General features: G+C 37.8%; 1 protein-coding gene across 1 annotated transcript in view; it reads left to right on the top strand.

Annotated features, from left to right (window-relative positions):
* LOC120853062 (ephrin type-A receptor 6) overlaps positions 1-27,713 on the top strand; it is a 287,861-nt gene that overhangs the window by 257,055 nt on the left and 3,093 nt on the right. Inside the window, exons 9-11 of the mRNA XM_040226667.1 lie at positions 13,890-14,083; positions 15,878-15,949; positions 27,380-27,529. Coding sequence (XP_040082601.1) covers positions 13,890-14,083; positions 15,878-15,949; positions 27,380-27,529 — 416 coding nt within the window. The remainder of the gene's footprint in view (positions 1-13,889; positions 14,084-15,877; positions 15,950-27,379; positions 27,530-27,713) is intronic.

The following is a 27,713-nucleotide window of genomic DNA, read 5'->3' as shown; positions in this document are numbered from 1 at the left end:
TGCTAATAGGAAAGATGAAAGAGACTTGAGTTCAATCCCTGGGTCAGAAAGATTCTCTGGAAAAGGAAATGACAACCCACTCCATTATTCTTGCCTAGAAAATTCCATGGACCGAGCAGCCTGGTGGGCTTCAGACCATGATGTCACAAAAAATTGAATGTGACAGCTCAGGCATGCGTGCATGCGTGCGCGCGCGCGCACACACACACACACACACACACACACACACACACACACACTTGTATAAGACAAATAAGCATAAAGAGAAGTTCTATTATTTTTTCTGTCTCTTGGATTATCATTTTACCACATGGGGTACTTTGTACCACCAGTTTGGTAACCACAACCACCATTAGGTAGACTATAATTCAGCCATGAAAAGTGCCTCAGTTTCATGACCAACAAATATAATAAAAGGATGAGGTTAAATGATATTTAATATCCCTTTTAACAGTAACATGCTAAGTCTTTATAATCTCTGAAGAAATAATTATCATACTTGTCTCAGCAAAGAAATGGTTCACATTGTTCTTTTCTTCAGTTTAGGAATTTCTGTGAGGGTACAAGAATCCAATAGGACCTCCACAGAGCAGAGCATGTACAAGTGTAGATCCAGATGACAAGACAGATTTTCTAGGAGAGCAACTTCTGAGAGAAGAGGCCCAAATGTGTAATTTCCAACATAGACCCACTTGTAAACTGTCCTTAGTTGCTGCCTAGAGCAGTCCAAAATCTGGTGTCAGCTCCTCCCTTCCAGGATCATGTCCAACAGTTTACGCAGTCATTCTGGCCATGTGTGTTGATGATCTGTGTCCAGGATGAACATTTAGAGAGCTATTCTGTCTATTAAACCTCATATGGCCATAAAGACCATATCTGGAATCAGAAGAAGTTGCTGCAGCCAGGAATAGACTCCTGACATTAAGCCCATCCTCATTCATTCTGTGTTGTCAATGTCCACAGTGCAAGGCTGAACGCTCCCTCCACCCAGCGCTTTGTTTTTCAAGGACTAGATAAAGGGTAAGCTAGTTATTTTCATGGTCTTTGAGTGGCTACCAAAGAATATGAAAGCAAGAATTGGAAACAAGGAGGAGAACAGAAATTTCTGAGGGGAGGGAAAAATGCCAAACCCTTGAGGTCCTCAGATCAATATAAGAGAGGAAAGAACTAAGAGCTAAAATCTTTTATGTATTTTGTGAATATATTTCCTACTGCAGTGAAGAGAGTTGAAATTCTGTTTAGCTTAACATATTGGAAGTCAGTGTATCTGTGACAGATCCTGTAGCCAGAATTTCTGTTTGAAAGCAGAAATAGCTTAATCAAAACTTTCTGAGCTGCTCTCTTCAAATACTGGTTATTTCCTATTTGTCCTGAATTTCTCATGTTTGGTCAAAGTTCAGTCTTATATTTGACTTTCTGCAACCAAGGTGTGTTTTAAATAAGAAAAGCCATTTTTAGACAATAAAAGTTCAACTATTTTCTGTTTGAATATTTTATATTTTTATTACATTTTGTGGAGTTTAATTTAAGGGCTTAGCTAAATATGGAATGTTAACATGCTTTAGGATTTTAAATGAGTTTAGGAAATTTCAGGTAGTTTTTATGAGGTAGTCCCTTCATTCTGCAGACTGTGACATATTTTATTGCAATGAACAATTCTGAATTTGCATAGTCTATTTTAGTGAATAATATAATGAGTTTCCCAAAGGTCAGTAGTAATGTACATTAGGGAATATACATAAGGAAATGAGAAAAAGCAGTGCAGAAGACTAGTCCATGTATGGCCTACCAAGCATAACAGCAGATGCCATCTGCTTAGCCATTCAGCAGTTACTGATTAAACTCAGACCAGTCACTGGGCATGTGGGTAGGTCTGGAGAATTTGAAAATCCAGCCCTCACTCTCAAGAAGCCCTCTGTGTAGGTGAGGAGATAAAGTTCTAACATTTCTAATCGTGCTTCTGCCCCCAAGTAGAATGTATACTCCTCAAGGGTAGACTCAGGCCTTCTTTTTCTTTTTAATATAAACAACATTGTGTGAATGCAACATAGTTATTTTTTAACATATGCCCAAAAAAGCATGCATACCCTATTATTTAATGTATTTTATGGATGTGAGGGTTGGACTGTGAAGAAGGCTGAGCGCCAAAGAATTGATGCTTTTGAACTGTGGTGTTAGAGAAGACTCTTGAGAATCCCTTGGACTGCAAGGAGATCCAACCAGTCCATTCTAAAGGAGATCAACTCGGGGATTTCTTTGGAAGGAATGATGCTAAAGCTGGAACTCCAGTACTTTGACCACCTCGTGTGAAGAGTTGACTCATTGGAAAAGACTCTGATGCTGGGAGGGATTGGGGGCAGGAGAAGAAGGGGAGGACCGAGGATGAGATGGCTGGGTGGCATCACTGACTCGATGGACGGGAGTCTGAGTGAACTCCGGGAGTTGGTGATGGACAGGGAGGCCTGGCGTGCTGTGATTCATGGGGTCGCAAAGAGTTGGACACGACTGAGCGACTGGACTGAACTGAAGCTTTCCCAGTGGCTCCACAGGTAAAGAATCTGCTTGCAAAGCAGTAGACATAGGAGACATGGGTTTGATTCCTCAGTCAGGAAGATCCCCTGGAGAAGAAAATGGCAACCCACTCCAGTATTCTTGCCTGAAAAGTCCCTTGGACAGAGAAACTTGAGGGCTGCAGTCCAAAGGTTCACAAAGAGTCGGACACTACTGAGCAACTAAGCACAAGCAATTCTAAAAAGCACCTGATACATAGAAGGTATTTAATTAATTAGTGGTAATAATCATAGCTTGTAATTTCTGAATTTATTATGAGTCAGTTATTTTAGATTAGTGACTCATTCAATCTTCAAAATAATTCTCTAAGATTGATACTGTTTTTATTCCCATTTATAGATAAAAGGCTTTCTAGAAAATTTTAGCAACTTACCCAAGGTTGTATGTTAAGTCACTTCAGTTGTGTCTGACTCTTTGTGACCCTATGGATTGTAGCCCGCCAGTGTCCTCTGTCCATGAGATTCTCCAGGCAAAAATACCAGAGTAGGTTGCCATGCCCTCCTCCAGGGGATTTTCCTGACCCAGGGATCGAACCTACTTCTCTTACGTCTCTTGCATTGGCAGGTGGATTTTTTACCACTAGTGCAACCAGGGAAGCCCCAACCCATGATAGAACTGAAGTTGGAGACCCCTGCTTCCCCCAAAGTGTGTGCTTTTACCCCTGAGCTATACTGTAGAGGTCTTAATTTTCAAAGGAGTCTCTATACCACACAAGCTCTATGAAATGAGATCAAAGCATCTTTAATTATGTATGCCTCTGTGTCACAATAGAAGTGTTTCTATTATTTCCTATCAGCAAGAATGTGGATTGACTCACTGTTGTTTGAAAGTATAAATCTTTTCAGCAGGACTTTTTGTCTTGATGTTAAAAATTTATAAAATGTGCTGTATTATATTTCTTAAAAATGTTTAAGGCAGTAGCTTAAAATAAAATTCTAATGGTCCACATATTTAGCCTATTACCAGAAACATGCCACAGGCACATTGAAGGCATAAATTTCCTTGCTGTTTTCTAATATTTTTAAACTTTTTTTAATGTATCACTGTATAATGTTTTATGTTATTTTCATCCGAGTTCAAAATAATTGTTGTTTACTACATAATAGGAGTGCATTGTAATGCTAGGAGCTACGCTGGCTCCAAAGATGACACCAGGGGTATTGCAGTTCTTCCAACACTTATATTATGGAATGTACTTAAGTGAAGAAAATGCAAGCAAAACATGAACAGCAGGCAACATTAAATAACCAAATCCCCACAGAGCTAATATGTCGGGGAAAAACTTGCACTACATAAATGAGCGGCGACTTTGCTCGAACAAATGATCTGAATGCAAGACTAGAGACTTGGGTTTTGTCTGTTTTGTTTTTCCCTAGCATGTTTTTTTTTTTTTTTAAAAGAAAGAAAAAATTCACCTTGAAGCAGTTTGAAGCCCAAATGCCTCCTGGGTATGGTATCACTTAGGCATATGCTACTAAGCCTGTTCAATTTCCCAAAAAGAGAACTGCTATCAGAGAACATCTCATTTGAGGTTTACTAGGAAACATAATGCTGCCTCAGTGTTTTTGTATTTTTTCTTCTCCTTACTTTTCAAAAGGTTTTATATAATAGTGAGTTTTGCTTTAGATTGCTTTCTGAAGCTTTCCTGAAGAAAAAAAAAATAAAATTCAACTTTAGGATTTTTAATAGATGATGTGGTTGGAAATAACTTTTGACCTTATCTGAATTGGTTCCTCTTTTCAAAAGTTGAGAAGGAAGAAAATTACCTTTTACCATATTTCTTGTTTGTCTTCATAATTCTATAACCTTTCTCAATTATAGGTCAGTATTTTAGCCAAGAATGGTGGATATATAGAATCCACTTACGTTCAAATGCGGTATGATTTTATGATTCAGAGAGTCCAGTCATTTCCAATTTTTGTTTCTGATTAGATTTTTGAAACTCTGCTTTATTATGTAATGGTCCTTGTGTAATGATCTGTGTAAGATACAGTAAATTGCTAAGGCCCATTCCCATTATTTCAACCTTCCATATTACAAAGGGAATTTTTGTACTTATTTGAATATGTTTCTACCAAAACAATTTTCAAAATGACCTTTTTCTCATTTTTTAAAATAATTCCTCCTATTGGTACATAGGCAGGAGCAACATTTTAATTAAATAGACACTAATTACACTAGCATAAGGCATGTCTGTTACAGAAACAAGAGTAACAGGGGATATTGTGAGACTCAATCTATCACCATTGCAAATAATTCGAATAATAAAGTTCCAAGTAGAGGAAACCAATAACCAGTATGCTACTACCACAGTATTATTTTCAAGGGAATTCTCTTTTTTTGCTGAAAGTATATACATACCAGAAACATTTTCATAAAAATTAACTATACCTTCCATTTCTGTTTGGAAGAAATTTACAATCTATTGCTCTTATGATTTTTTATAATTGTTTGTTCTCTTTAAAGCATATTTATAAAGAGGGCATCTTAAAATACTGTTTTACTGTATACTCATAAACTATGTTTCCAAAGATTTTAGGTATTTTTGCATGCGTGTGTGTTTGGTCATGTCCAGATCTTTGCGAATCCATGAACTGTAGCCCTCCAGGCTCCTCTGTCCATGGGATTTCCCAGGCAGGAGTACTGGACTGGGCTGCCATTTCCCTGTTCAGGTTGGGTATTTTTTATGGGCCCTTAAAGTTGCCTGTTATCTTTCTAAAATTGAAATGGTGCATCAGTGATGAAATGTTTGTTTGGGTTTTTTTTTTTCCCCAGAGAGGACTTGGAAATATGGGCCTGAGTTTTAAGAATGTTGTCTTCTCATTTCAAAAATGTCGATTTGGAATATGTCTTCACATTGTTTTTATATTTCAAAAAATATACTTTGTTGGTGGGAACCCGCCTAGTAAAGAATATCTTGGTCCGCCAAATCTTCCTAATCTTAGTTTACTATGATATACTTTGGCCCATCTGGGTTTTTGTCTCCCTGCACTTGGAGCTCTGTGGGAAACAGTCCTTTCAAGGGATGCCAAATCTAGATCTGGTGGTCAAAGAACTTTGAGATCACAAGATGTTACCAGAGATCCTGCAGATTAAGCCTTCAGTTTCACTGACCCTAAAAATACAGCTTTTTGAACTGAAAGGCACTGTCACAAGCACTGAATCCAGGTATTTTTTTTCCCCCCTCTTAATGAGGAGACAGAGAATTGCCCAAGCACAGAGCTTGTTAGTGAAATTTCAGACTCCAGGGCAGTTCATGTGATTCCTTCACTAATGCTCATTCCACTACTTACCCACTGAAGCATGGTTGCATAGAAAGTTTTAATTATCTCCGTCTCAAGAAGTAGCAATGGCACCCCACTCCAGTACTCTTGCCTGGAAAATCCCATGGACGGAGGAGCCTGGTGGGCTGCAGTCCATGGGGTCGCGAAGAGTCGGACGTGACTGAGTGACTTCACTTTCACTTTTCACTTTCATGCATTGGAGAAGGAAATGGCAACCCACTCCACTGTTCTTGCCTGGAGAATCCCAGGGACTGGGGAGCCTGGTGGGCTGCCATCTATGGGGTCGCACAGAGTTGAACACGACTGAACCGACTTAGCAGCAGCAGCAGCAAGAAGTATGACTTTCAACTGTTAGGGCGAAAGATTTTCCAAACCATAAAACATATCATCAGCAATCTTTTAACTTATAAGAGGGCTGCTGCTGCTGCTAAGTTGCTTCAGTCGTGCCCGACTCTGTGTGACCCCATAGACGGCAGCCCACCAGGCTCCCCCTGTCCCTGGGATTCTCCAGGCAAGAATACTGGAGTGGGTTGCCATTTCCTTCTCCAATGCATGAAAGGGAAAAGTCAGTTCCCCCATTTTCTCCACTCATTCAGCAGTCTGACTAGTGTCTTACTGAAGATGAACATTCTCCATTTTTATAAGTCCTTGACATTGTATGGAGACTTCTGTAAAATAAGATTGGAGAACTGTCTGAAGTATAGAGTTTTTTTTTTTAAATTGTTTTTTAATTTATTTATTTTAATTGGAGGTTAATTACTTTACAATATTGTATTGGTTTTGCCATACATCATCATGAATCTGCCACAGGTATACATGTGTTCCCCATCCTGAACCCCCCTCCCTCCTCCTTCCCCATACCATCCCTCTGGGTCATCTCAGTGCACCAGCCCCAAGCATCCAGTATCATGCATCGAACCTGGACTGGCAATTTACTTCATATATGATAGTATACATGTTTCAATGCCATTCTCCCAAATCATCCCACCCTCACCCTCTCCCACAGAGTCCAAAAGACTTCTATACATCTGTGTCTCTTTTGCTGTCTCGCATACAGGGTTATCATTACCATCTTTCTAAATTCCATATATATGCGTTAGTATACTGTATTGGTGTTTTTCTTTCTGGCTTACTTCACTCTGTATAATAGGCTCCAGTTTCATCCACCTCATTAGAACTGATTCAAATGTATTCTTTTTAAAGGCTGAGTAATACTCCACTGTGTATATGTACCACAGATTTCTTATCCATTCATCTGCTGTTGGACATCTAGGTTGCTTCCATGTCCTGGCTATTATAAACAGTGCTGCAATGAACATTGGGGTAGATGTGTCTCTTTCAATTAAGGAAACCTTATGTTTCCATGCCTTAGTGATTTACAAATTATAAATTAGCCTCAGAAAAAGTGTTTTCTGTCTGTATCTTATTCTTTCACTCTTAGGTGCTTAGTTTCTCAGTTGCGTCTGACTCTTTGCGACTCTGTTGACTGTAGCCCACCAGGCTCCTCTGTCCATGGGATTCTCCAGGCAAGAATACTGGAGTGGGTTGTCATTTCCTCCTCCAATGGATCTTCCCAACCCAGGGATCAAACCCACATCTCCTGTGTCTCCTGCATTGCAGGCAGATTCTTTACCTGATAAGCCATCAAGGGGAATGTTCACCACTCTATCCCCCTTAGTTTTTTTCAATGTACACTGATTTTCATTTGAGTTTTGATTGCTTTCCACTGAATTATAATTTCTGTATGTTGAAAAATATTGACTAAGAGAGTAGGTATGAGATTTTAAATGTGATTTACTTATAACCACTTCTTTCCTTTCTTTTTTCTTTCCTTCTTTTACCTGTGCAGACACAACTTTTACACTGCATATCAGAAAACTACATTGCCAGGGCTTTCAGTTTTACTGTTTTATAAATCTGAATGTCTTCATATCTATAAATAATCATCATCATGAAAAGTAGGGATATACTGGGACTCTGCTTCACCATCCACTTTCAACTTGAAATTACAGATTTTCCACAAAGTTATGATGAATATTTAGAGAGAAGACAAAAATAGAATCATTTCACATTCCATTTACTATTGTACATTTCAGCCCTTGCTAAAATTTTCAGACAGTTTATTTTAAAAGGAAGTATGAATAACTAAATTCACTGTGCTTCTCTTTGGGAGATATTGAGCAGTGTTATAACATAAAAATGTGATTACTGGCACAGCCCAAACATTTCTTGTTCAACAGCATTGTTCAGGGATATCTCAGTGTCGTCTTATTGACTGTCTGCTCCTTGTTTGCCTAGTTTAATAAAAGGTTCACATTGTCTTCTTTGATTCAGAAACCTTCAGCATAATTGGAAAACTCATCAGACTCAACAAGAGCAGAACAGTCTGCTATGTGCCCCAACTGAGCCTACTGTTGATTCTAGGATGCTAAAAATTGTAGTGTCAATGACAAGGAACCAGTATGATCTATTTAGAATAACCCGCCAGGTTTTAGATAATAACTTCTGACAAAATCTAATTCCTTCTACCTCTGCACAGAAGTTATCACTGCAGTCATTTTCATATTTTTTCACTTTATTTTAATTTTCTTCTTACACTTTAAAATAAGGGTATAACCTTGCATAAGTCTTCTGCAAAGGATGACAGCCTACAACTATCATAAAACCATGCTATTAACAAAATTCTCTCTAGTAATTATCACCCCTTCATATCCTAAAACAAATCTCATTTAGTCTTTTAGACAAAGCACTCCATATGCTGCTGGCTGCCTGTCAGTCCTTAAGTAGGGAACCAGAAATGCCTATAAAACAAAACTTCCCACAAAAGACATGTTTATGAAGATAAAGGTTAATATACAGCTGCCATAGATCACATATACGACAATTGAAGTTCACTCTTTGATTTGACAAGGCATTGTTTTAGATGCCGGGAACTCATGGAAAAAAGAAATAGTTCCTGCTCTTGAACTCGGCTTGCCCAGCTCAGAGAGTGCAAGTGTTTTGTGGCCAAAGCAGAGGAGAAGCAGGACAGTGCCAGAGGTGAGGACTGAGAACCTGGGTCATAGTGAGCCGCTGCAGAATTCCAGATATGGAAGGAGTGTGATCACAGTTTCACATCAGCAGGATTGCTTCGGGTGCACTGCAGAAGTTATTGAAGGAGTTAGAGGGGAGACAGAAAGACTAATTAAGTGACTGTTGCAGTGATCAAAATGAAAAATAAATCATTTGAGAAGAGGATTGAAAATGGGCTGTATTTAAAATATATGAAATTGGTGGAATCAACATCTAAGTTAGTTTTGAGCACCAGGAAAGACAGAAGCCCAGAGGACCCACTGATCTCTGACTTAAATCATTGGAAAAAGAATGCTACCCTTTTCAGAGAACAGAAATGCCAAACTTAGGAACAAGTTTTGAACAACAGCAAAAAAAAAAAAAAAAAAAAAAAACTCCCAGAGACGATAGATGTAGAAATCTTGAGAGAAAGCTGAACTGGAGCTACAAGAATGAAAGTCATCAGCAGGTGGGTGAGAGTGAAAGCATGGAGTGTGTAAATGTCTACGAGAAGCTCAAGAGTTAATTCTAGGGGATGAGTCTGGAACGCAGCACGAGACTCAGGACAGATTTTTTTTTCTACCGCTGTCATGATTCAGAGGCTACCAAGGTGATAATATTGGTCCAGTCTTCAAGAAATTACTAGCTATGTGAATCTGAGACAATCTGTTCATCAGTTAGAGCTTCAATTTTCTTACCTACAAAATATGTATAACCACACTCACATAGAAGTTAAGCTATGTTAAAATACCTACCCCAGAAATTGACATATAATAAGCTCTCAAAGTTTCATATTTTACTTGAATCAGAGACCAGAAAGCTCATAGAAAATTTAACTCATGGTCACTCCAGCCCCAAAATTACTCCTCCTCCTTTGTTTCCTTGACCAAGCCAAAACCCTGCAAATCAATCTTCTCTTCTCCCTCTACTTCCCTATCTAATCTCACCCCAGTCCTACATTCCTGACAAGTCAATCTACTGCTTGTACCCTATGGCCTCTGCTTCAAGTAAGGCTATCCTGACTTCCTGCCTGGATCACTGCAAGCCTCCTTCCTGGCCTTCCCTGTCCTCCCACTCTTCATAATGCAGCCAGAGTGAGCTTCCAAAAGGCAAATCTAATGCCATCTACTTGCCAAAACCCTTCCCCTTTTGCATAAAGTCTGTGTTTATAGCATGAAAAATCATTCATGATCACAAGAAACATAATTTTTACTTAACCTTCCAGCCTCAAATCTCACCATTCTTCTCTTTGAAGAATCTGGTCTAGTTACAGAAATCTACTTCAATTCCCTAATTAGATCACATCTCTTCTCTCAGACCCATCTAATCTCATGGACCCTGCTACCTTCTACATTCAGTTCACCTCCTCTGAGAAGTCTCCCAAAGGCTCAGATAGGTACTCTTCTGACAAATTTCCACGACTCCCTGTTCTACATGGCATGTTCCATATGCAGATTCCTTGGTCATCTTCATTAGATTATACATTTCCTAAAGACAGATATGTTTCTTACTCACTATGCTATCCCTTATACATGGTATGTTTAATAGTACATTTTAAGTGATGAATATTTATCTCTTTGGATAAATTAAAAATCCATTAGAAATATGTTGTATCTTTTAACCATTTTTTGAATCATATTGCTCAAGTTTCTTCTCTAGCTCCCTTCTAATTCAAAACTTTTAGATGTGTAGTGTTTGCCAGTTGAACTTCTCTAAGTTTACGTTCCTTGTCTGTAAACTGGGGATAAAAATAGTACCTACCACATAATATTATTGTGCGGATTAAAAGAGCTGACACATTTAAATCATTTAGAAATGACACCTGGAAGTAGTCAAGAGCTCTCAATAATTGTTAGTAATTATTATCGTCTCGTTATTAAGCATTTCCTCTAAGGTGGGAGCTTTGTGATTGACATCTGTCATGAACCAGGGCTCAGGACAAATTTCACAAAGTCACAAGTTAAAGAACAGGGCAAACTTCAAACCTAGAGGTCAGCAAGGAGAAATGTCATGAGTCCCCAAGTCTCCCAGTATCCCCACGGAAAGGCATGGTGGGACTAGACACTTGCTGAACACTCTGTGGATAAAGGTTCCAGGTGAAGGACCCCACTTTCTTGTCACTGTCTCTTCCTACAGGATACTCATGAGAGCAACTTTGTCAAAAGAGAATAGACAGCTTGCTTGGCACCAGGCAATCTGGATTTGGGTGTCAGCTGTCTACAGGAGTTGTCTGGAAAAGTCAGCTCTCCAACAGCTAAGGATGTTTGGATCATGGGAAACAGTAAACCTTCTGGACAGGAGGAAAAAGCCACCAGTCTTTACAGGAATCTGACTTCGGGTCCAGTGCCTTTTTCCTAGAGAAGAACATGGCCCAGTCTCACTTGGCTCATTGTCCAGCCAAACCAGAGAGAAATCAGGAGATCATTTTGAACAATAATGCTTGATGTCCCAATTTTTTTACGAATATTTCTTTCTGAGGCACTTCAGATGCTGACTTGCTTCTGCTTTGAATCTCGCTTGGGTAGTTGAAACTCCAGATTTTCTAAGTCTGCTCCTATATCAAGATAAACCCCAAAATTTCCTCTAATAGCTTTTGTTTTGGTAAATAACATTAATTAATGCATCAGGTACCATAATTAGGGATAAATATACAAAAATATAGAGATGAAATTCCTGCTTTCAAGTATATTTCACCTGAGAGGAAGCAGGTGAAAATTATAATACAGTGTAATAGAAGCAATAATAGAAATGTGTACAGGATTCAGAAGCATTCAGAAACTACTCTGTTCAGCCAGAGATTACATTTTGCAAACTATGAAGTAAATATGTTTTTGATTTATCCTTATTATAAAACTTAAGATTGGATTTGAAGTCCAGTTAGCAGACATACAACAAAAGATAAAATGGTAATTATCACTCCTAAAATTGATATAAAACAGGAAAGGAAGATATTTTCATGAGAACTGAAAAGCATTCCTGGGGACTAGCCAGAGGACAAGTTTGGAAGCTGTAAGGAACTAAGTTCAGATTTCAGCTCTGCTGCCTATGCTGTGTGAATTTAGGCAAGTTTCCTAACTTACCTGAGTCTAAATTTCCTCATTTAAAAATAGGAATAATAATAACTACCATATTGAGTTATTTTAAGCAGTAAATGAAAAAATATGCAAAGCATTTAGCACATGATGCTTAATAAAGGCAGCTAATTTTTTTCTCAGACTATAACTTCACTTGTCACCTATTCTATGCACTTATAATTAGGTAACTCTGAAATTACCTAGAGCAGTCTCTTGGGGTGGGATTTTAAAGTCTTTATATAATGGAATTCTATCCTATTTTTCTTAGTTACTTTTTAAAGCTATCCACAGTAGTTTTGATGCATTACAAGCATTTTTATACATATCCTATTTTACTAAAATGTGTTGCACAATGTGTTAAAATTCAGGCCTAGTCAGTAGCAAAAATAGTCAGAAAACAGATAAGAAAAAGCATCATATTTAATAATAGATATAAAATGAACAGAAAAAAAGCTAGTATTCTGATAGGTTAAAGTGTTGTGGTCACAAAGACACTGATGGGATTATGAAAAATTCCCTATTACTAAAAAGCTAAGCATAACAATTAAGAGGAGGCTCCTGCAGCCTATTATTGCTTCTTTTTACAGACTACTTATAGCATAAATTATTGATATCTTAGAGTCATGTCAAATGGTGTCACATAAAAAAGAAAATGAGGGTTTTTTTTTAAATTATAGAAAATGAAAATACATAGAGGGTGCTACAATAAAGACAGCACTGATAACAATATTTACATTTGCATTTTTGTATTTTTGTTGTTGGCATGGGGAAGAGGTGAGATTGCTTCTCTTTAAATATCAGTCTGTCCCTCAATTTTCCCACATGAAAAATACAAAAAATAAACCCTTTCTTTTGTCTTTCCCCCAGAGATAATGTAAGAATAGTTCCATGAATACTTTTGAACTCTTCATTTAAAAATAAACTACATAAATTCCAGGTCAGTTTTACTGCATGTGATTTCTTAAGTACCAAAAAATATAAAATAAAATAAAATTACTCTCATCTTGTTGTTACTCTCAACTTTGGCTTCTTACAGAGATTCCTTTCCCTAGAGCCGTATTGTCCTATATAGTAACCACTTGCCCCTGTGGCTATTTAAAATGTAAGGTCCGTTAGTTAAAATTAACTGGAAGTAAAATTCAGCTCCTCAGTCTTACTAGCCACATTTCAAGCACTCAATAGCCACATGACCACTTGCTGAACAGAGGGAGTATTTCTGTCATCATGGAATGTTCTGTTAGAGAGTGCTAGGCCAGAGGATACTCAGGCTAAATGTCCTGTTGCTCTGTGGTCTTAAACTGAACACTGATAGCATTTCAAAGATTAAATTACCTTAGAAATTCTGGAAGGACTTCGTAATCATGTCAGTGTGAGACTAGGGGAAAGTCAGAAGTAAGTGAAGAGGAATTAAATGGCAAATAAAGAAGAAAGAAGGAAGGATGGCTGCAAAAAGAATATGCACTGACATTATTATAAAAGAATAAAAAGTGACTCAGGAATTCAGCAGAAGTACAATTTTACTTAAAACATTTGTCACATATGGTTTTTACTAAATGCATCCATATTAGGCTGACTTTCTGATGTCCTGAATGGGTTTTGAGACATTCCAGCTAAATCACACAAAAACTATTTCTGGAAATTGTGATGAAATTTAACCTCTCATCTCTATACCACAAGTTTAAAAAACATATTTTTCCTCTCAAGAGGAGTCAGCAGATGCTATGAAAATACTTGTAATTCTTGATCACAATTTTTATATTTATCCTTGTCTAGACTACATGCACTCACAAATAGTTTTCATGCTTACCAATGTTTTGGTCTCCACTTCCTGTATAAAAGGAATTATAACTTAGCGTATGTATTGTTGGTCCCCAGAAGTAAGAGGCTAACTGTGTATGTTTGCATTTAGGTCATCCTGTCCATTGAAGAAGGTTACAGACTACCAGCTCCCATGGGCTGTCCAGCATCTCTACACCAGCTGATGCTCCGCTGCTGGCAGAAGGAGAGAAATCACAGACCAAAATTTACTGACATTGTCAGCTTCCTTGACAAACTGATCCGCAATCCCAGTGCCCTTCACACCCTGGTAGAGGACATCCTTGTGTAAGAGGCATAATGTTGATTTTTCCCCTTGACAATCATAATTTCTTTCAGGCTGCAGACAAGACTAACAGGTAAAGAGGAGAAAGTTTGCCTTGAAAACTGTCTTGCTTGTCTACTTTTTAGGATATTTTATGTAAGCCATATTTATCAGCTGGTAAAGCAATTTATTAACATTTTTTAAAATGATTTTTTTCCACAAGAAAGCAGGTTCCCCCTTTCTGTTTCTCCATATCGAATCTTTATGAATCCCTTTTTAAATGTTTTTTCTTGTGTGGGTCTATAGTATTTATAATTCCTTTCTTGATTTACTGATTTTTCCTTATAAGTAGAGTGTGTGTGTGTGTGTGTGTGTGTGTGTGTGTGTGCAACCTCTTTAATTTTCTTGTCCATTCAGTATTCTGTCCCTCTGTTTGAAATGGCAAGCAAGACAGGGGCAATTTGTGAATCAGTCAGGAGCAAGGATGTTTCCTGCTGATATGATCACATCCAGCTGTTGTTACTTTCCATTGCTAAAACCAGAAAAAGACAGATGACAAGACAAGAAAATGAAGGAGTTCATCTCCCATTTTATAAAAGTCAGTAGAGTTGAGAAGATCTACTCACTTCTCTCTGAAAAGCAATTATAAGAGGGCGACTAGAAGGAAAAAAAAAAAAAACTACCATCTATGTCTGAACATACTACATTTAAAATACTATCAAGTTGAAAATACATTTCTGAATTTAGACCAAACTGGACTTAAACATAACCAAAGCACGTTCAAAGCTTACTTTCCTGACTCAGGAGATGGCCAATAGGCTATGTAGATGTTCAGCTTTAGGTCAGAAGTTCAAGTCAATGCCAGTTTGAGTGACAATAAGGCCAAAGGCTCTTCAAGGACTCCTCAAAACAAGCCTCAGTTCACAGCAGAGCACAGAAGAGTTCACCTCTAAATCATTAATTGGCAGCCTCAGTAAAGTGAAGCCAAGCATGAAATAGCTAGAGATTAAACTATTACTCTAGCCGTCTTCCCTCAAGCAGCCCAGCACAGGAAGCTGGAATGGTGAGGGTAGGGTGGGGGTGCCACTTTGGATTTTATCATAAAAGCAATGGGCAGCCCTTGAAGGGTTTTAAGCAAGAGAACAGCCTGATCACATTTGCATTTCTGAAACATCACTCCAGGGCTGATTTAAACTGAAAGTATAAAACAAGGAACAAGACTGGAAGCAGGGACTGTCAAATGTTTGCAGCAAGCCAAACTAGGAAAGGTCAGGGCAAAGAAACAGGAAGAATGTCACCCTCTGGAACACCAAGTGTTAAGAACTGACCTGGAGAAAAGTAGTCAAAGGAGACAGAAAAAACAATCAGACAGCTAATGAGGAAAGTAGGAAGGAGCACTATCACTATTGTAGAAGCCAGAAAGGGAAACAGTTCCAAGGAGTTTAATGTCCCAGGCTCCACAAAGCACCAGTAAGATAAAAATGAAGTATGTCCATTGGATTTAACAACTATGCACTTAGGAATTCATGGGTGGCCTTTGCAAGTGCATTTTCAGTAACGTTGTGTAAGACAGACACGATGGGGGAGGGATGAACGTGAGGTCAGAGAGAAGAGCAATACAAAGTACCACGTCCAGTACTGGTTTCTCAAAAAATCTGTCTCTGAAGAGAAAGAGAAGTAGTTGGAGAAAGTGTTTCATGGGCTTTGTTTTTATATGTTATATTGAAGAGACAAGTATGCCTTAATGTTGGGGAGAAAGTGCTACTAGGATGTAGATTCAGTCTGAAATGATTTAATCTGGGCATCTTGCTGTACAGGGTGAATGGACTCCACAGCCAGTGCCCACCAGCGGAACTCTCTGACTGTTCTATGACTGTAGAAGCAGGCAGGTAAGAGACTTCTTTTTGAAGAAAAGCAGATGAAAAAAAGAATTCTTCCCTGCTTTTCCAAGATAATAAATGTTCATAATATTTGGAAAATAATAATAAAGATTCTAAGATGAGAAGATACCAAAAAGTACAAATGATCCAGAGGTAAAGTCCGTATGAGAGCTTGTATCTGAGGGCTAGGCATTGTGGTTTAACGGGATATGTTCAGTAAGGCCAGAGAAAGGCAGGGTCCGTGATGGCACATCACAGACAGGCCAGGAGTTGGGCTTTATAGAAAGTTAGCAGTTTTAATTGAGTTCTAAACTCTAATCTTTGGGGATCCAATTGGAAGTCTTTCTGACTGATTTGCTCTCCTTGTTTCTGACAAACATATATATGCTACAGACTTTGCTCTCAGTATACTTTTGTTGGAAAACAAAAGGAACCAGAGTTATATGGGTATCATGCCTGAACCTTTATCAGCATTCTTGTTTTCAAAGCAGCCTGAGTGAGTTACCAGTTTCTATCCCCTCACTCCCAGTGCCATGCACCCACCCTGATCCTAGAGCACTGAGGCTGCTTGGGGAAAAGAGATGTGGCAGGTTGAAGGACGGCAGTATTAGCAACAGGATGCCTGGTTTGTTTTATGCTTACAAAGCCGTGACACTGCCCCTCCACCCCAAAAATTCCAAAGCCTAGTCTCCCTTCGCCGAGTGATGTTGGACTAAGGGGATGTGATGGAGCATAGAATTGCAGTCTGTCCTCCCATGTACCTCTCAAACAGGTGAAAGCGTCTAAGAGTATAATCCACAACAGCTCCTACTAAACTCTCCTGTATCTCTTTCTCTACAATCCCCCTCCTTCCAAGTGTCTCTCACATTCCTGCACTGACATAACTCTCTCACCCACTAGGTCCCCATGGTTTTTATTCCACTCTAATTGCTTTTTTTCTCAACAATTCACCTAAGAAGCTTTTATCTGTTCTCTTGACAGTGTAGTAATAGGGGAAAACATTAAGGTGATGAAAAGGGAGGAGGAAGGCTGAAACCCACAGTTTAATAATTTTATATGAGTGATACTGGAAATCTCATAAATATTAATTTTTCTTTCAAAAGACAGAATACCCAATAGAAAAAATCACTGGTCAGTGAAGGCTTTTATTATTTGAAACAGCTACTCCAAATAATGCTGACTTTCTTGTGCCTGACACACCCCCATGGGAGTATGCAGAGCTCTATGAAATCCCCAGTCTTCTTGCTTTCTCTCCTACTCAAGAAACTATATGGATATATAGGTGAGGCTGCAGTCCATGGGGTCATTAGGAGTCGGACACAACTGAGCAACTTCACTTTCACTTTTCACTTTTGTGAATTGGAGAAGGAAATGGCAACCCACTCCAGTGTTCTTGCCTAGAGAATCCCAGGGATGGGAGAGCCTGGTTGGCTGCCGTCTCTGGGGTCACACAGAGTCGGACACGACTGAAGTGACTTAGCAGCAGCAGCAGTGATATTATAAGTATAGACTTAAATCCAATTGATTGTAAAAAAATAATTTGAGAAAATTCCTTAGTAATATTAGTAGTCATCCTCTCATGAATGAATTTCAAGATACCTTCACTTTCATTCATAGTACAATGACATCTTATAACTTCTTTTCAAAGTATCTGTAGCTTTCACATGATTCCCAGCCCCTGGGAGAAAGACCCAGCTTGAGGCCAAGCCTCCATAGAGAATGGCAATAGGAGCAGTGCCTGGCCATGCCCCTTGAAACACCCCTATTTCCTTTCCCCTGACCCTCAGGATCAATCTTAGAGTTACTCTCAACCCCAAGCAAGCATATTACCATGGGATCCAGAATTGCATCTGGGGCCCAACAGTTTAATAGTACAAAGAGTCTGTCACTCACACCACCCACATTGTCCTACACACTCACTCTCTAACCTCTTCAAGCCCTAGCCCTGTTTCCTCTAGACACCAGAACCTACTGAATGCACTAGGTGGAAGTCAGCTGGCCAGTGCCATTTTGGACAATGCTGCAGTGCAATAGGAAAATAGCACTTTCTTCCAGACCCTGCTCCAGATCACCAGAGTGTGACTGATAATTTTACAGATTATGGGCTCCTTGAAAGCATCAGCTATAAGGTAGCATTCAGAAAAAGGCAGCATTTGACCAGATGGACCAGTCCATGACAGAAATCATATTCCACCCAAGCCAAGGTAGAAAGGAATATTCCCATTACCCGCTGGGCCATAGTTAAGGATTTTATAATATTTAAGTTCTTAGGAACTGGAACCACCACTTGCCTCAGTACATATAAGTCAACTGTTGAACTTTCAAGCACTTGATTTCCAGTGATGTATGAACCATGAATGTAGGGAAAAGCTCAAATCAATATCATCTGCTTTAGAGAACTTCAAGTAAACATTATAAGGCTAAATGGTACTACCTCCCTCCATCCGATTAATAAAACACCTATAATGCTGTCTTCTGAGGGCAATAACTTTCAACAATTTGATATAAATGCTTCCACTCATTTCTTAAAACATCTTGCTAAGTGCTGCCTAGGCTGTCCATAATTCCCACTTGTTAAATTGTTTATAAACCAAGTAATGGACAACTTATCCTGTTTAACTTTTATAACTAGTACTTTTAATGTTGTTTCTCATGACAGAGAAATCACAGGCTGGCCAAAACCAATGCAACTGAGTGATAAGCAAAGCTTTGTGGGTGAAAGACAGACTATTAAATATTGATGAGGAAGTGTGAAACTTCTACCCATTAGAAAATCTAAATTCAACTCACATGAACTGTTGCCATAATATGATAATAATACTGATGTTAATATCAATACTAATACTGATATAAATTACTATCATCATTATCAGCAGTAATTATTACTGCTGCTTGTTGAGAACCTACTATGAGCCAGTCATTGTACTAGGCATGTTTATCTGTCATGTCATTTAATCCTGTTATTATCCCCATCCTTCATGTGAGAAATCAGAGACTCAAAAGAGACTAAGTTTCCCAAGGGTACATAGCAAATTTGGAAAACTCAGCAGTGGCCATAGGAAAAGGTCAGTTTTCATTCCAGTCCCAAAGAAAAGCAAGGCCAAAAAATGTTCAAACCACTGCACAATTGCATTCATTTCACACGTTAGCAAAGTAGTGCTCAAAATTCTACAAGCTAGGCTTCAAGAGTTCGTGAACTGAGAATTTCCAGATCTTCAAGCTGGATTTAGAAAAGGCAGAGGAACCAGAGATCAAATTACCAACATCTGTTGGACCATAGTAAAAGCAAGAGAATTCCAGAAATTCTCATTTCTGGAATTGAAATGAGAAGTCAGTGCTTCATTGACTACACTAAAGCTTTTGACTGTGTGGATTAAAACAAACTGTGGAAAATTCTTAAAGAGATGGGAATACCAGACCATCTAACCTGCCTCATGAGAAACCTGTATGCAGGTCAAGAAACAACAGTTAGAACCGGACATGGAACAACAGACGGGTTCCAAATCAGGAAAGGAGTATGTCAAGGCTGTATATTGTCACCCTGATTAACCTATATGCAGAGTACATCACGCAAAATGCTGGGCTGGATGAAGCACAAGCTGGAATCAAGCTTGCCAGGAGAAATATCAATAACCTCAGATATGCAGATGACACTACCCTTATGGCAGAAAGAGAAGAGGAACTAAGAGCCTTATGATGAAGGTGAAAGAGGAGAGTGAAAAAGCTGCCTTAAAACTCAACATTCAAAAAATAAGGTCATGACAAATAGCTGGGGAAACAATGAAAACAGTGACAGACTTTATTTTCTTAGGCTCCAAAATCACTGCACATGGTGACTGCAGGCATGAATTTAAAAGACACTTGCTCCTTGAAAGAAAAGCTATAACAAACCTAGACAGAGTATTAAAAAGCAGAGCAAAGACATTACTTTGCCAACAAAGATCCATATAGTCAAAGCTATGGTTTTTCCAGTAGTTGTGAATGGATGCAGGAGTTGGACTATAAAGAAGGCTGAGTGCCAAAGAACTGATGCTTTTGAACTGTGATATTGGAGAAGGCTCTTGAGAGTCTCTTGGACTACTAGGAGATTAAACCAGTCCATCCTAAAGGAAATCAACCCTGAATATTCATTGGAAGGACTGATGCTGAAGCTGAAACTCCAGTACTTTGGCCACCTGATGCAAAGAGCTGACTCATTGGAAAAGACCCTGATGCCGGGAACAATTGAAGGCAGGAGAGAAGGGGATGACAGAGAATGAGATGGTTGGATGGCATCATGGACCCATTGGAGATGAGTTTGAGCAAGCTCTGGGAGTTGGTGATAGACAGGAAAGCCTGGCATGCTGCAGTCCATGGAGTTGCAAAGAGTCAAACACAACTGAGTGACTGAACAACAACACACAGCAGGTAATTATCGAGTCAGGAATTTGAGTGAGAGCTACCAACTGCAAAGCCTGTTCTTTCCACTACAGAGTATACAGTCATCCAAAATTATAAGATCTTTTCCAATACTTCAGTTTCAGAAATATGATTATTGGAAAACAAGATACATTTTTGCATCTCCAGATAAATTTTATCTGGACTTCTCAGACTTCATATATGAAGTGCATAAAAGTTCCAAAAGAATTTGTAGCAGTACACAACCTGTTATTTTATGTTCTGCTAAGAAAGTACAAGGATATAGAACATAAATATGCCCTCATTCATGGATAAGAAGGAAGCATATTGTCTATATATTCCTTCAACATCCTCTTGCAGTGCTCAGCCACTTGAAGAACATTACTTGAAAAGAGAAAATAGTAACTACCACAAAATACCGAAATGAAGAAAATGTAGCAGCAACATAGTTCCAGAATTACATCCTCAGGCATTTCTGTAGATTGAATTTTTCCAGTGTTGGCAAATATCTGCTCTGCTTCTTTTCCTTGTTATGGCAAACATTACTTTCTCACAGAGCCCAGATGCTGCCTCTGTATCCTTTTGAAGACCACATTTTGATTACTACTGGCAATGAATTGTTGTTGACATATGAAATGAAATCTATTTCTGTCCCTCTGTGTGTACTTAGTTGTTCAGTCAAGTCTAACTCTTTGTGACCCCATGGACTGTAGCCTGCCAGGCTCCTCTATCCACGGGATTTTCCAGGCGAGAATACTGGAGTGGGTGGCCATTTCCTTCGCCAAAGGATCTTCCCAACCCAGGAATCGAACCTGAGTCTCCTGTGTCTCCTGCATTGCACACCAATTCTTTACCCACTGAGCCATCGGGGAATTATTTACACATAAAAAATAGACTTTGCTTGAGGTCCAGTGATGTTACTCAGAGTGTAGTGACCATATGCTGAGAACTCTACTCAGAATATGGGAAATATTTAAACAATATTATTTCTACTCTGTATCTGTCCTTCCTAATATTCAAACATATCTCTAATTTTAAACTGAACAACAACATAATTTTCAAATTTGCTTTGAATTTCATTCCTTCATACTTTTTACCAGTTATCAGCCTTATTATGAGAATTAAATAATGTAAAAAAAAAAACCTGATGACTTACTGAAAATCAAAGGCTGACAAAAAATCATGCTCCCAATTTAGCACTGTGGAGAGTCAGATTATTTGGAACAAAGAGATATTGCCCACAAGCATGCAATAGTCACAAGATTTATGGCATGGTACTATGCACTTTGGATTTCTATAACATCTTGTGCAAAATCACACTCTAAAATTTTTAAAGAATATCAAAAGTTTTCATTAATTGAACTTGTTTTCAAGTTGACAGGCCTAATTATAGGGAGGGCAGTGTTTTCCTTTTTTATCTAATTAGATAAATTCTTCCTTCAAAAGATAGGTAGGTAGTGTGTGTAGTAGATTGTTTTATGTGGTGGTAGTTTAGTCGCTAAGTTGTGTCTGACTCTTGAGACCGCATGGACAGTACCCTGCCTCTGTCTATAACATTCTCCAGGCAAGAATACTGGAGTCATTGCCATTTCCTTCTCCAGGGGACCTTCCCAACCCTGGAATCTAATCCGAGTCTCCTGCATTGCAGGCAGATTCTTTACCAACTGAGTATGAGGGAAGCCAGATTGTTTTATGGATTCACTAAATAATGTGAAGTGTAGTCCCTTGGTCATTAGATGAGAAACTCATGTAAAAATAGTGATACTGAATAAAGTAAATGTTGTTGTGATGCTAGGTCCCCTAACCCTTTGTTGTTTCACTCACCTTTAATTTCCTATCCTTCACTCCATTGAAATCTGTTGTTGTTTAGTTGATAAGTTGTGTCTGACTCTTTGCAACCCCATGGAATGCAGCACGCCAGGCTTCCCTGTCTTTCACTGTCTTCCAGAGTTTTCTCAAACCCATGTCCATTGATTCAGTGATGCCATCCAACCATCTCATCCTCTGTCATCCCCTTCTCCTCCTGCCTTCAATCTTTCCCAGCGTAAGAAACTTTTCCAAGGAGTCGGCTCTTTACATCAAGAGGCCAATGTTCTGGAGCTTCAGCTTCAGCATCAGTCTTTCCAGTGAATATTCAGGGTTGAAACCTATAAAGACAGACATAAACAAACATTTTTGCGATACAAGGAGTAATCTAAATAAACAGCATATTCATTAATAGGGTGACCATTTTAGCAATAGATTCTTACTTTTCCATTTAATGAGTTAAATGAAAATAGATTCTTCATACATCACATTAGGTCATGGACCGAACTTTTCTTCAGAGGATATTCAAATCTTAATCATCACTTATTTTTGAATTCCTTTCAGCATTATGTTAAGGCCTACAGAAAATAGAAAGAGATATGAGATATGATTCCTGCCCTCAGGGAGTTTTAACTGACTCTTAAAATTCTTCTGTCTTATGGGGTTTTTCCCAAGGAGATAATTCAACTGAAGCATAAAAATACATGCTGTATAATTACATAATCATCTGTAATAAATTTAATAAGATTGATAGCAATTTAAGAGTCTAACTCAGGGAATTAACAAATTATTAACTGTTGAAACATAGAATATTATATACTCACTTGAAAATGAGCTATGAAGACCATTGAAATGAAAATATTCATCAACATATGAAATACAGCAATACAAATAGAATGGACACTATCTGTAGACCTCTGCTAACAATATATAAAGGTAAAAACTAGGAAGGAAGAGGTTTTGTTAGAGTGGTAAAGGGAGAAAAGCCTTTAAGAATGTGGTAGTTTCATATTAAAATAAGATCCTGCCTTGGAATAATGTTTCTCAAAGTATAACTTTCCTTGAACCATTTTGGATAGATTTATTACTTTTATATTTACATGATGAATATAAAATATGAAAAAGGTCTGAGGAGAAAAAACTCTCTGCTTTTTAATGGTAGTTTGGTACCTATTGATAACCTAAGAACTTTCTAAATTAAAATACCAGTACTATTACAACTCAAAGGGCTTGTTAGAGTAAAAACTTTTCAGCTCTATCAGTGCTATTAATTTTTACATATTTAGATGTACCGAGAATATGTTTATTGTACCTTAAACTATACCATTACGTCTTCTAGCTATACTCCAGCCCTTTCTCTGATCTATATTGACCATAATTTATACCTGGTAGAATTTCCTCTAATTCTGCTCCCTCCTCATTTTTATGAAGAAAGTAGTAGATCTTTGACCTTCTGTTCTACAATATGTACTTTTTTTTATGTAGCCGCAGGTTTTGCTGTAAAGACATTTCTCAGGTGGACAGTTCCCACTAATCACCAAATAGCAGAAATTTCTACATGCTCAGCAAATAGCAGACTGAATTTATCCTTGTACATGGTTGATAAGAAAGGGCATTTATTGTTTATTAGGTAATATTCCAGAGAATTCATGTGAGGGTGATGGTACCCAGCCCTCAAAGCCAGAAAATAACAGCATTTTTTCAACGTCATTATAAGATGAGGTGAAAGAAAAGTTATTGCACAGTGGCTGTGAACAATGCGGGGACCTTGACCTTACTAAATCAACTGCCAATGCAGTTATATAAAGGCCAAAGAGTAACTACGTTACTAAAGATGTGTGGAGGGAACAGGAATTACAGTATTGAAACAGTCTAAGAGCAAACAGTGGCTGCTTTTCAACAGACAAATTGGCCATTTAAGTCATTTAGTGTACAGAATGTCCTTCTGTGACCTTTCTATATTCTGGTGGTGCAGAGGTTAAAGTGTCTGCCTGCAATGTGGGAGACCTGGGTTCGATCCCTGGGTCGGGAAGATCCCCTGGAGAAGGAAATGGCAACCCACTCCAGTATTCTTGCCTGGAGAATCCCATGGACAGAGGAGCTTGGTGGGCTACAGTCCACGGGTCGCAGAGTCGGACCCGACTGAGTGACTTCACTTAAGGACATAAAATTAGCAAATAATATTTCCACTCACCAATTATATGAATTGTGAAAACTCGAGTTCTCCAGGAGAGAGAAGTGGAAACCATCTGACTATGTCTGTGCATCAAGAATGGTATATAGGAGTACGAATGGAAACACCTAAACACATGCTTTTAATTTTGTTCAGTTTCAACAGATTTCTCAGATGAGTAATTAAAAGACATGAGAGCTACAGTGTTTTAAAATAGAACATTCAAAAAATAAAAAAATAAAATGGAACATTCAGCTTTCTAATGTATGTGTTTTTATTTATGACAATTAGCAATAGGTGTACCCTAGTCATTTTGATATTAAACTTGGTCAGTGAACTGACTACAGCACTATTCTCTGAGATATGTTCCATAGGAAACTGATTAGAAAATTTAGGAAAATATTCTGAATCCTCTTCTGGATCCATACTGTACATTAGGATACTAAAAACAAAGAAATGCCACAATTTAAAACCCTGTTTAACTCTATTTGCCATGGATAACTTTATTCTTATTTATATGTAAACTTTTATTTGATAATTATTAATATACACACCTCTAGGAAACTAAGAAATATGGCGACAGTTAAAGTGCCTCTTGGTGGATGCCATGATATCTTTCAACTTTTGAACATAACTATACTTTGTCTTGAGTCATTCTGATATTAATTAGAATGTAACAGTCCATAATCAAATAGCATTGCCATTTTTAGTACAGGAACATAAAATGTGACTTAACAGCCTTCAAAATAGGAAATATGGTAACAGAATCAAGTACTGGTAAAAAGGAGTCACTATGAAGTGTCACCAGACTCCATATGGACTATAACACTGTACAATCACAAGCACAAGTGCATTTAGTTTATGCAGATTTTAGTTATGTAGACAGAGCAATAATCCCTGAAATTCCCTGTCATCCTTCTTCACACCATGCCCACCTTCAGCTAGAATCCAGTTCAGAAAAATAGAAGTCAATATAAAATCAAAGAAAGATCAGAAGTGAATTTTAGGTCTTTAGTAGGAACTTTGTCCTAAATAATTCCAAAGGGCAACTTTCAGGGTCTTCAGGAGTCATACAGTGTACAAGTTGTTTGACAATGTATTACATCTCTGGCTTTTGTGCTCCTTAAAGATCCAGGTTCTGGTGATTTAAGGGTAATTTGAAGGATTTTAAGGGTAATTTTGGTTGTTCAAGAGTTTCCATTTTCCCCTTATATATTGACCTTAGAATTTAATTCCAACTCTCATATAGTTTTTTAAAATTAATTTATTGTTTAATTGAAGGATAATTACTTAACAGAATTTTATTGTTTTCTATCAAACCTCAGCACAAATCAATTTTAGGCTTATATAACTTGCATATGCCATTTTGCTTTAGTGGAGGAATTCTTATCCATATGGTTTAATCATATGTGCTCCTGTGTTATTGGTTTGTATTTTAAGATGAAATAGTTCAAATATGAATAACATTTGAAAACTATTATGATAAAATATTCACAATATAAATATTAAAAAATGGCTCTAGTTAAGTCTCTGTGGATTCTGTTATCCTTTAAACTTTATAAAAAATTAAAAGAGGAGTAAATGAGAGTTGGATTATCCTTCAATATTCAATATAAAAATAATTCAGTAATTTACTTGTGGTGGGAAATTTTTTATTACTTAGAAAATACTGATTGACTCAAACACCAAACATAAAATAATGTTACTGCTTTATCATTTGATATAAACTCTAGACCTAATAATTTTCAAAATAATATACTTATTATCCTAAAGGGATGATAAAGCACATTTATTGTTATTATTATAAAATCATTCATATCAGTTATTTTTAACACCATACAAAATGTTTTTAATATTATTTTTCAGGTATTTCAGTAAGGTGAACAATATAGTTTATTATTAGAATGTCTTAAATATACAATTCTGTGTTATTTTTACTATAATTTCTAAGGTTATTTCTGCTTTTATTCTATCTGACTTTATATAAAACTACTTTTGTGTATATAGACATATGTATCTATATATACACACATTCACTAGCCTTTTCAAAATAATACTTTTATAGTACTTTTATATTAAAATTTCAAAAATATCCCCAACTGAAATACCCTTTGAATCAGATCTTAGGAACAGGAATACAGATTTCCACGCATGTGAACTAAGTTGCTTCAGTCATGTCCGACTCTTTGGACCCTATGGACTGTAGCCCACCAGGTTCCTCTGTCCATGGGATTCTCCAGGCAAGAATACTGAAGTGGGTTGCCATGCCCTTCTGCAAGGGATCTTCCCAACCCAGAGATTGAACCTTAGTCTCTTAAGTCTCCTGCATTGGCAGACGGGTTCTTTACCACTAGTGCCACCTGGGAAGCCCCACAGATTGCCATATCATTTACTATAAGACCCATCAGTGGCAGATTCTTTTTTCTTGCTAACCCCAAATTTCATTGATTTTCTTTAGTTTTGTGTTTTATTAATGTCTGTGCTTTTGGCTGTATTGCCCTATGCTTGGATATATGTAGATCTTATTCATGAAATTGAGCTCTGTGACAACAGAAATTACTTTTTTCATAAATAATAAATTCTTGTTGAATGTTTGAGAATAAATGAGGCCTTAACCTATAAATTCACCATTAAAAAGAGAAGGGGCTCTCATAGTAAATGTGAAAAGGCAATAGGGCATGAAATCAATGGAAGGTCAGAAAGTGTATAAGTGAATAGCCTGTGGCTAGTTAGCTTTTGGGGGGCTTCTCTTGAAATATGAAAGCACAATTTCATGCAAGAGAAAAATAAAGCGATTTTAGCAAGATACAGGTTTTCTAAAGACACCTCAAGAATAAAACCTAGTAGTGGCAAAAGTAGGAAAAGACAAAAGAAACTGACAAGCGAAACTGATCAGATAAAAGTGGCTGATTTGAATATGATGGAACATTTTCAAATCTAGTTCTATGGAGGTTGAAACATTTGATGTGAGAATATTGTAAAAATTAAAAATAAAGTTGGGTATTTTTTGCTTTATCTGGTTTTTAAATGGTCTCCATGCTTGTTTGTTTTTTTCCTTATAGAATGCCAGACTCCCCTGGTGAAGTTCCCGAATATCCTTTGTTCGTGACAGTCGGTGACTGGCTGGATTCTATAAAGATGGGGCAATATAAGAATAACTTCATGGCAGCGGGGTTTACAACTTTTGACCTGATTTCAAGAATGAGCATAGAGTAAGTGGAGCTGAGTTTGTTACTGTATTCAGATGTCCACTTCAGTTCAGTTCAGTTCAGTCAACTCAGTCATGTCTGACTCTTCACGACCCCATGAATCGCAGAACACCAGGCCTCCCTGTCCATCACCAACTCCTGGAGTTCACCCAAACCCATGTCCATGAAGTCAGTGATGCCATCCAGC

Source organism: Oryx dammah, unplaced genomic scaffold, assembly GCF_014754425.2.
Source record: "Oryx dammah isolate SB20612 unplaced genomic scaffold, SCBI_Odam_1.1 HiC_scaffold_2, whole genome shotgun sequence".
Taxonomy (NCBI): domain Eukaryota; kingdom Metazoa; phylum Chordata; class Mammalia; order Artiodactyla; family Bovidae; genus Oryx; species Oryx dammah.
The sequence above is the reverse complement of the archived record's forward strand: the minus strand, read 5'-3'. Positions and strand labels throughout refer to the sequence as shown.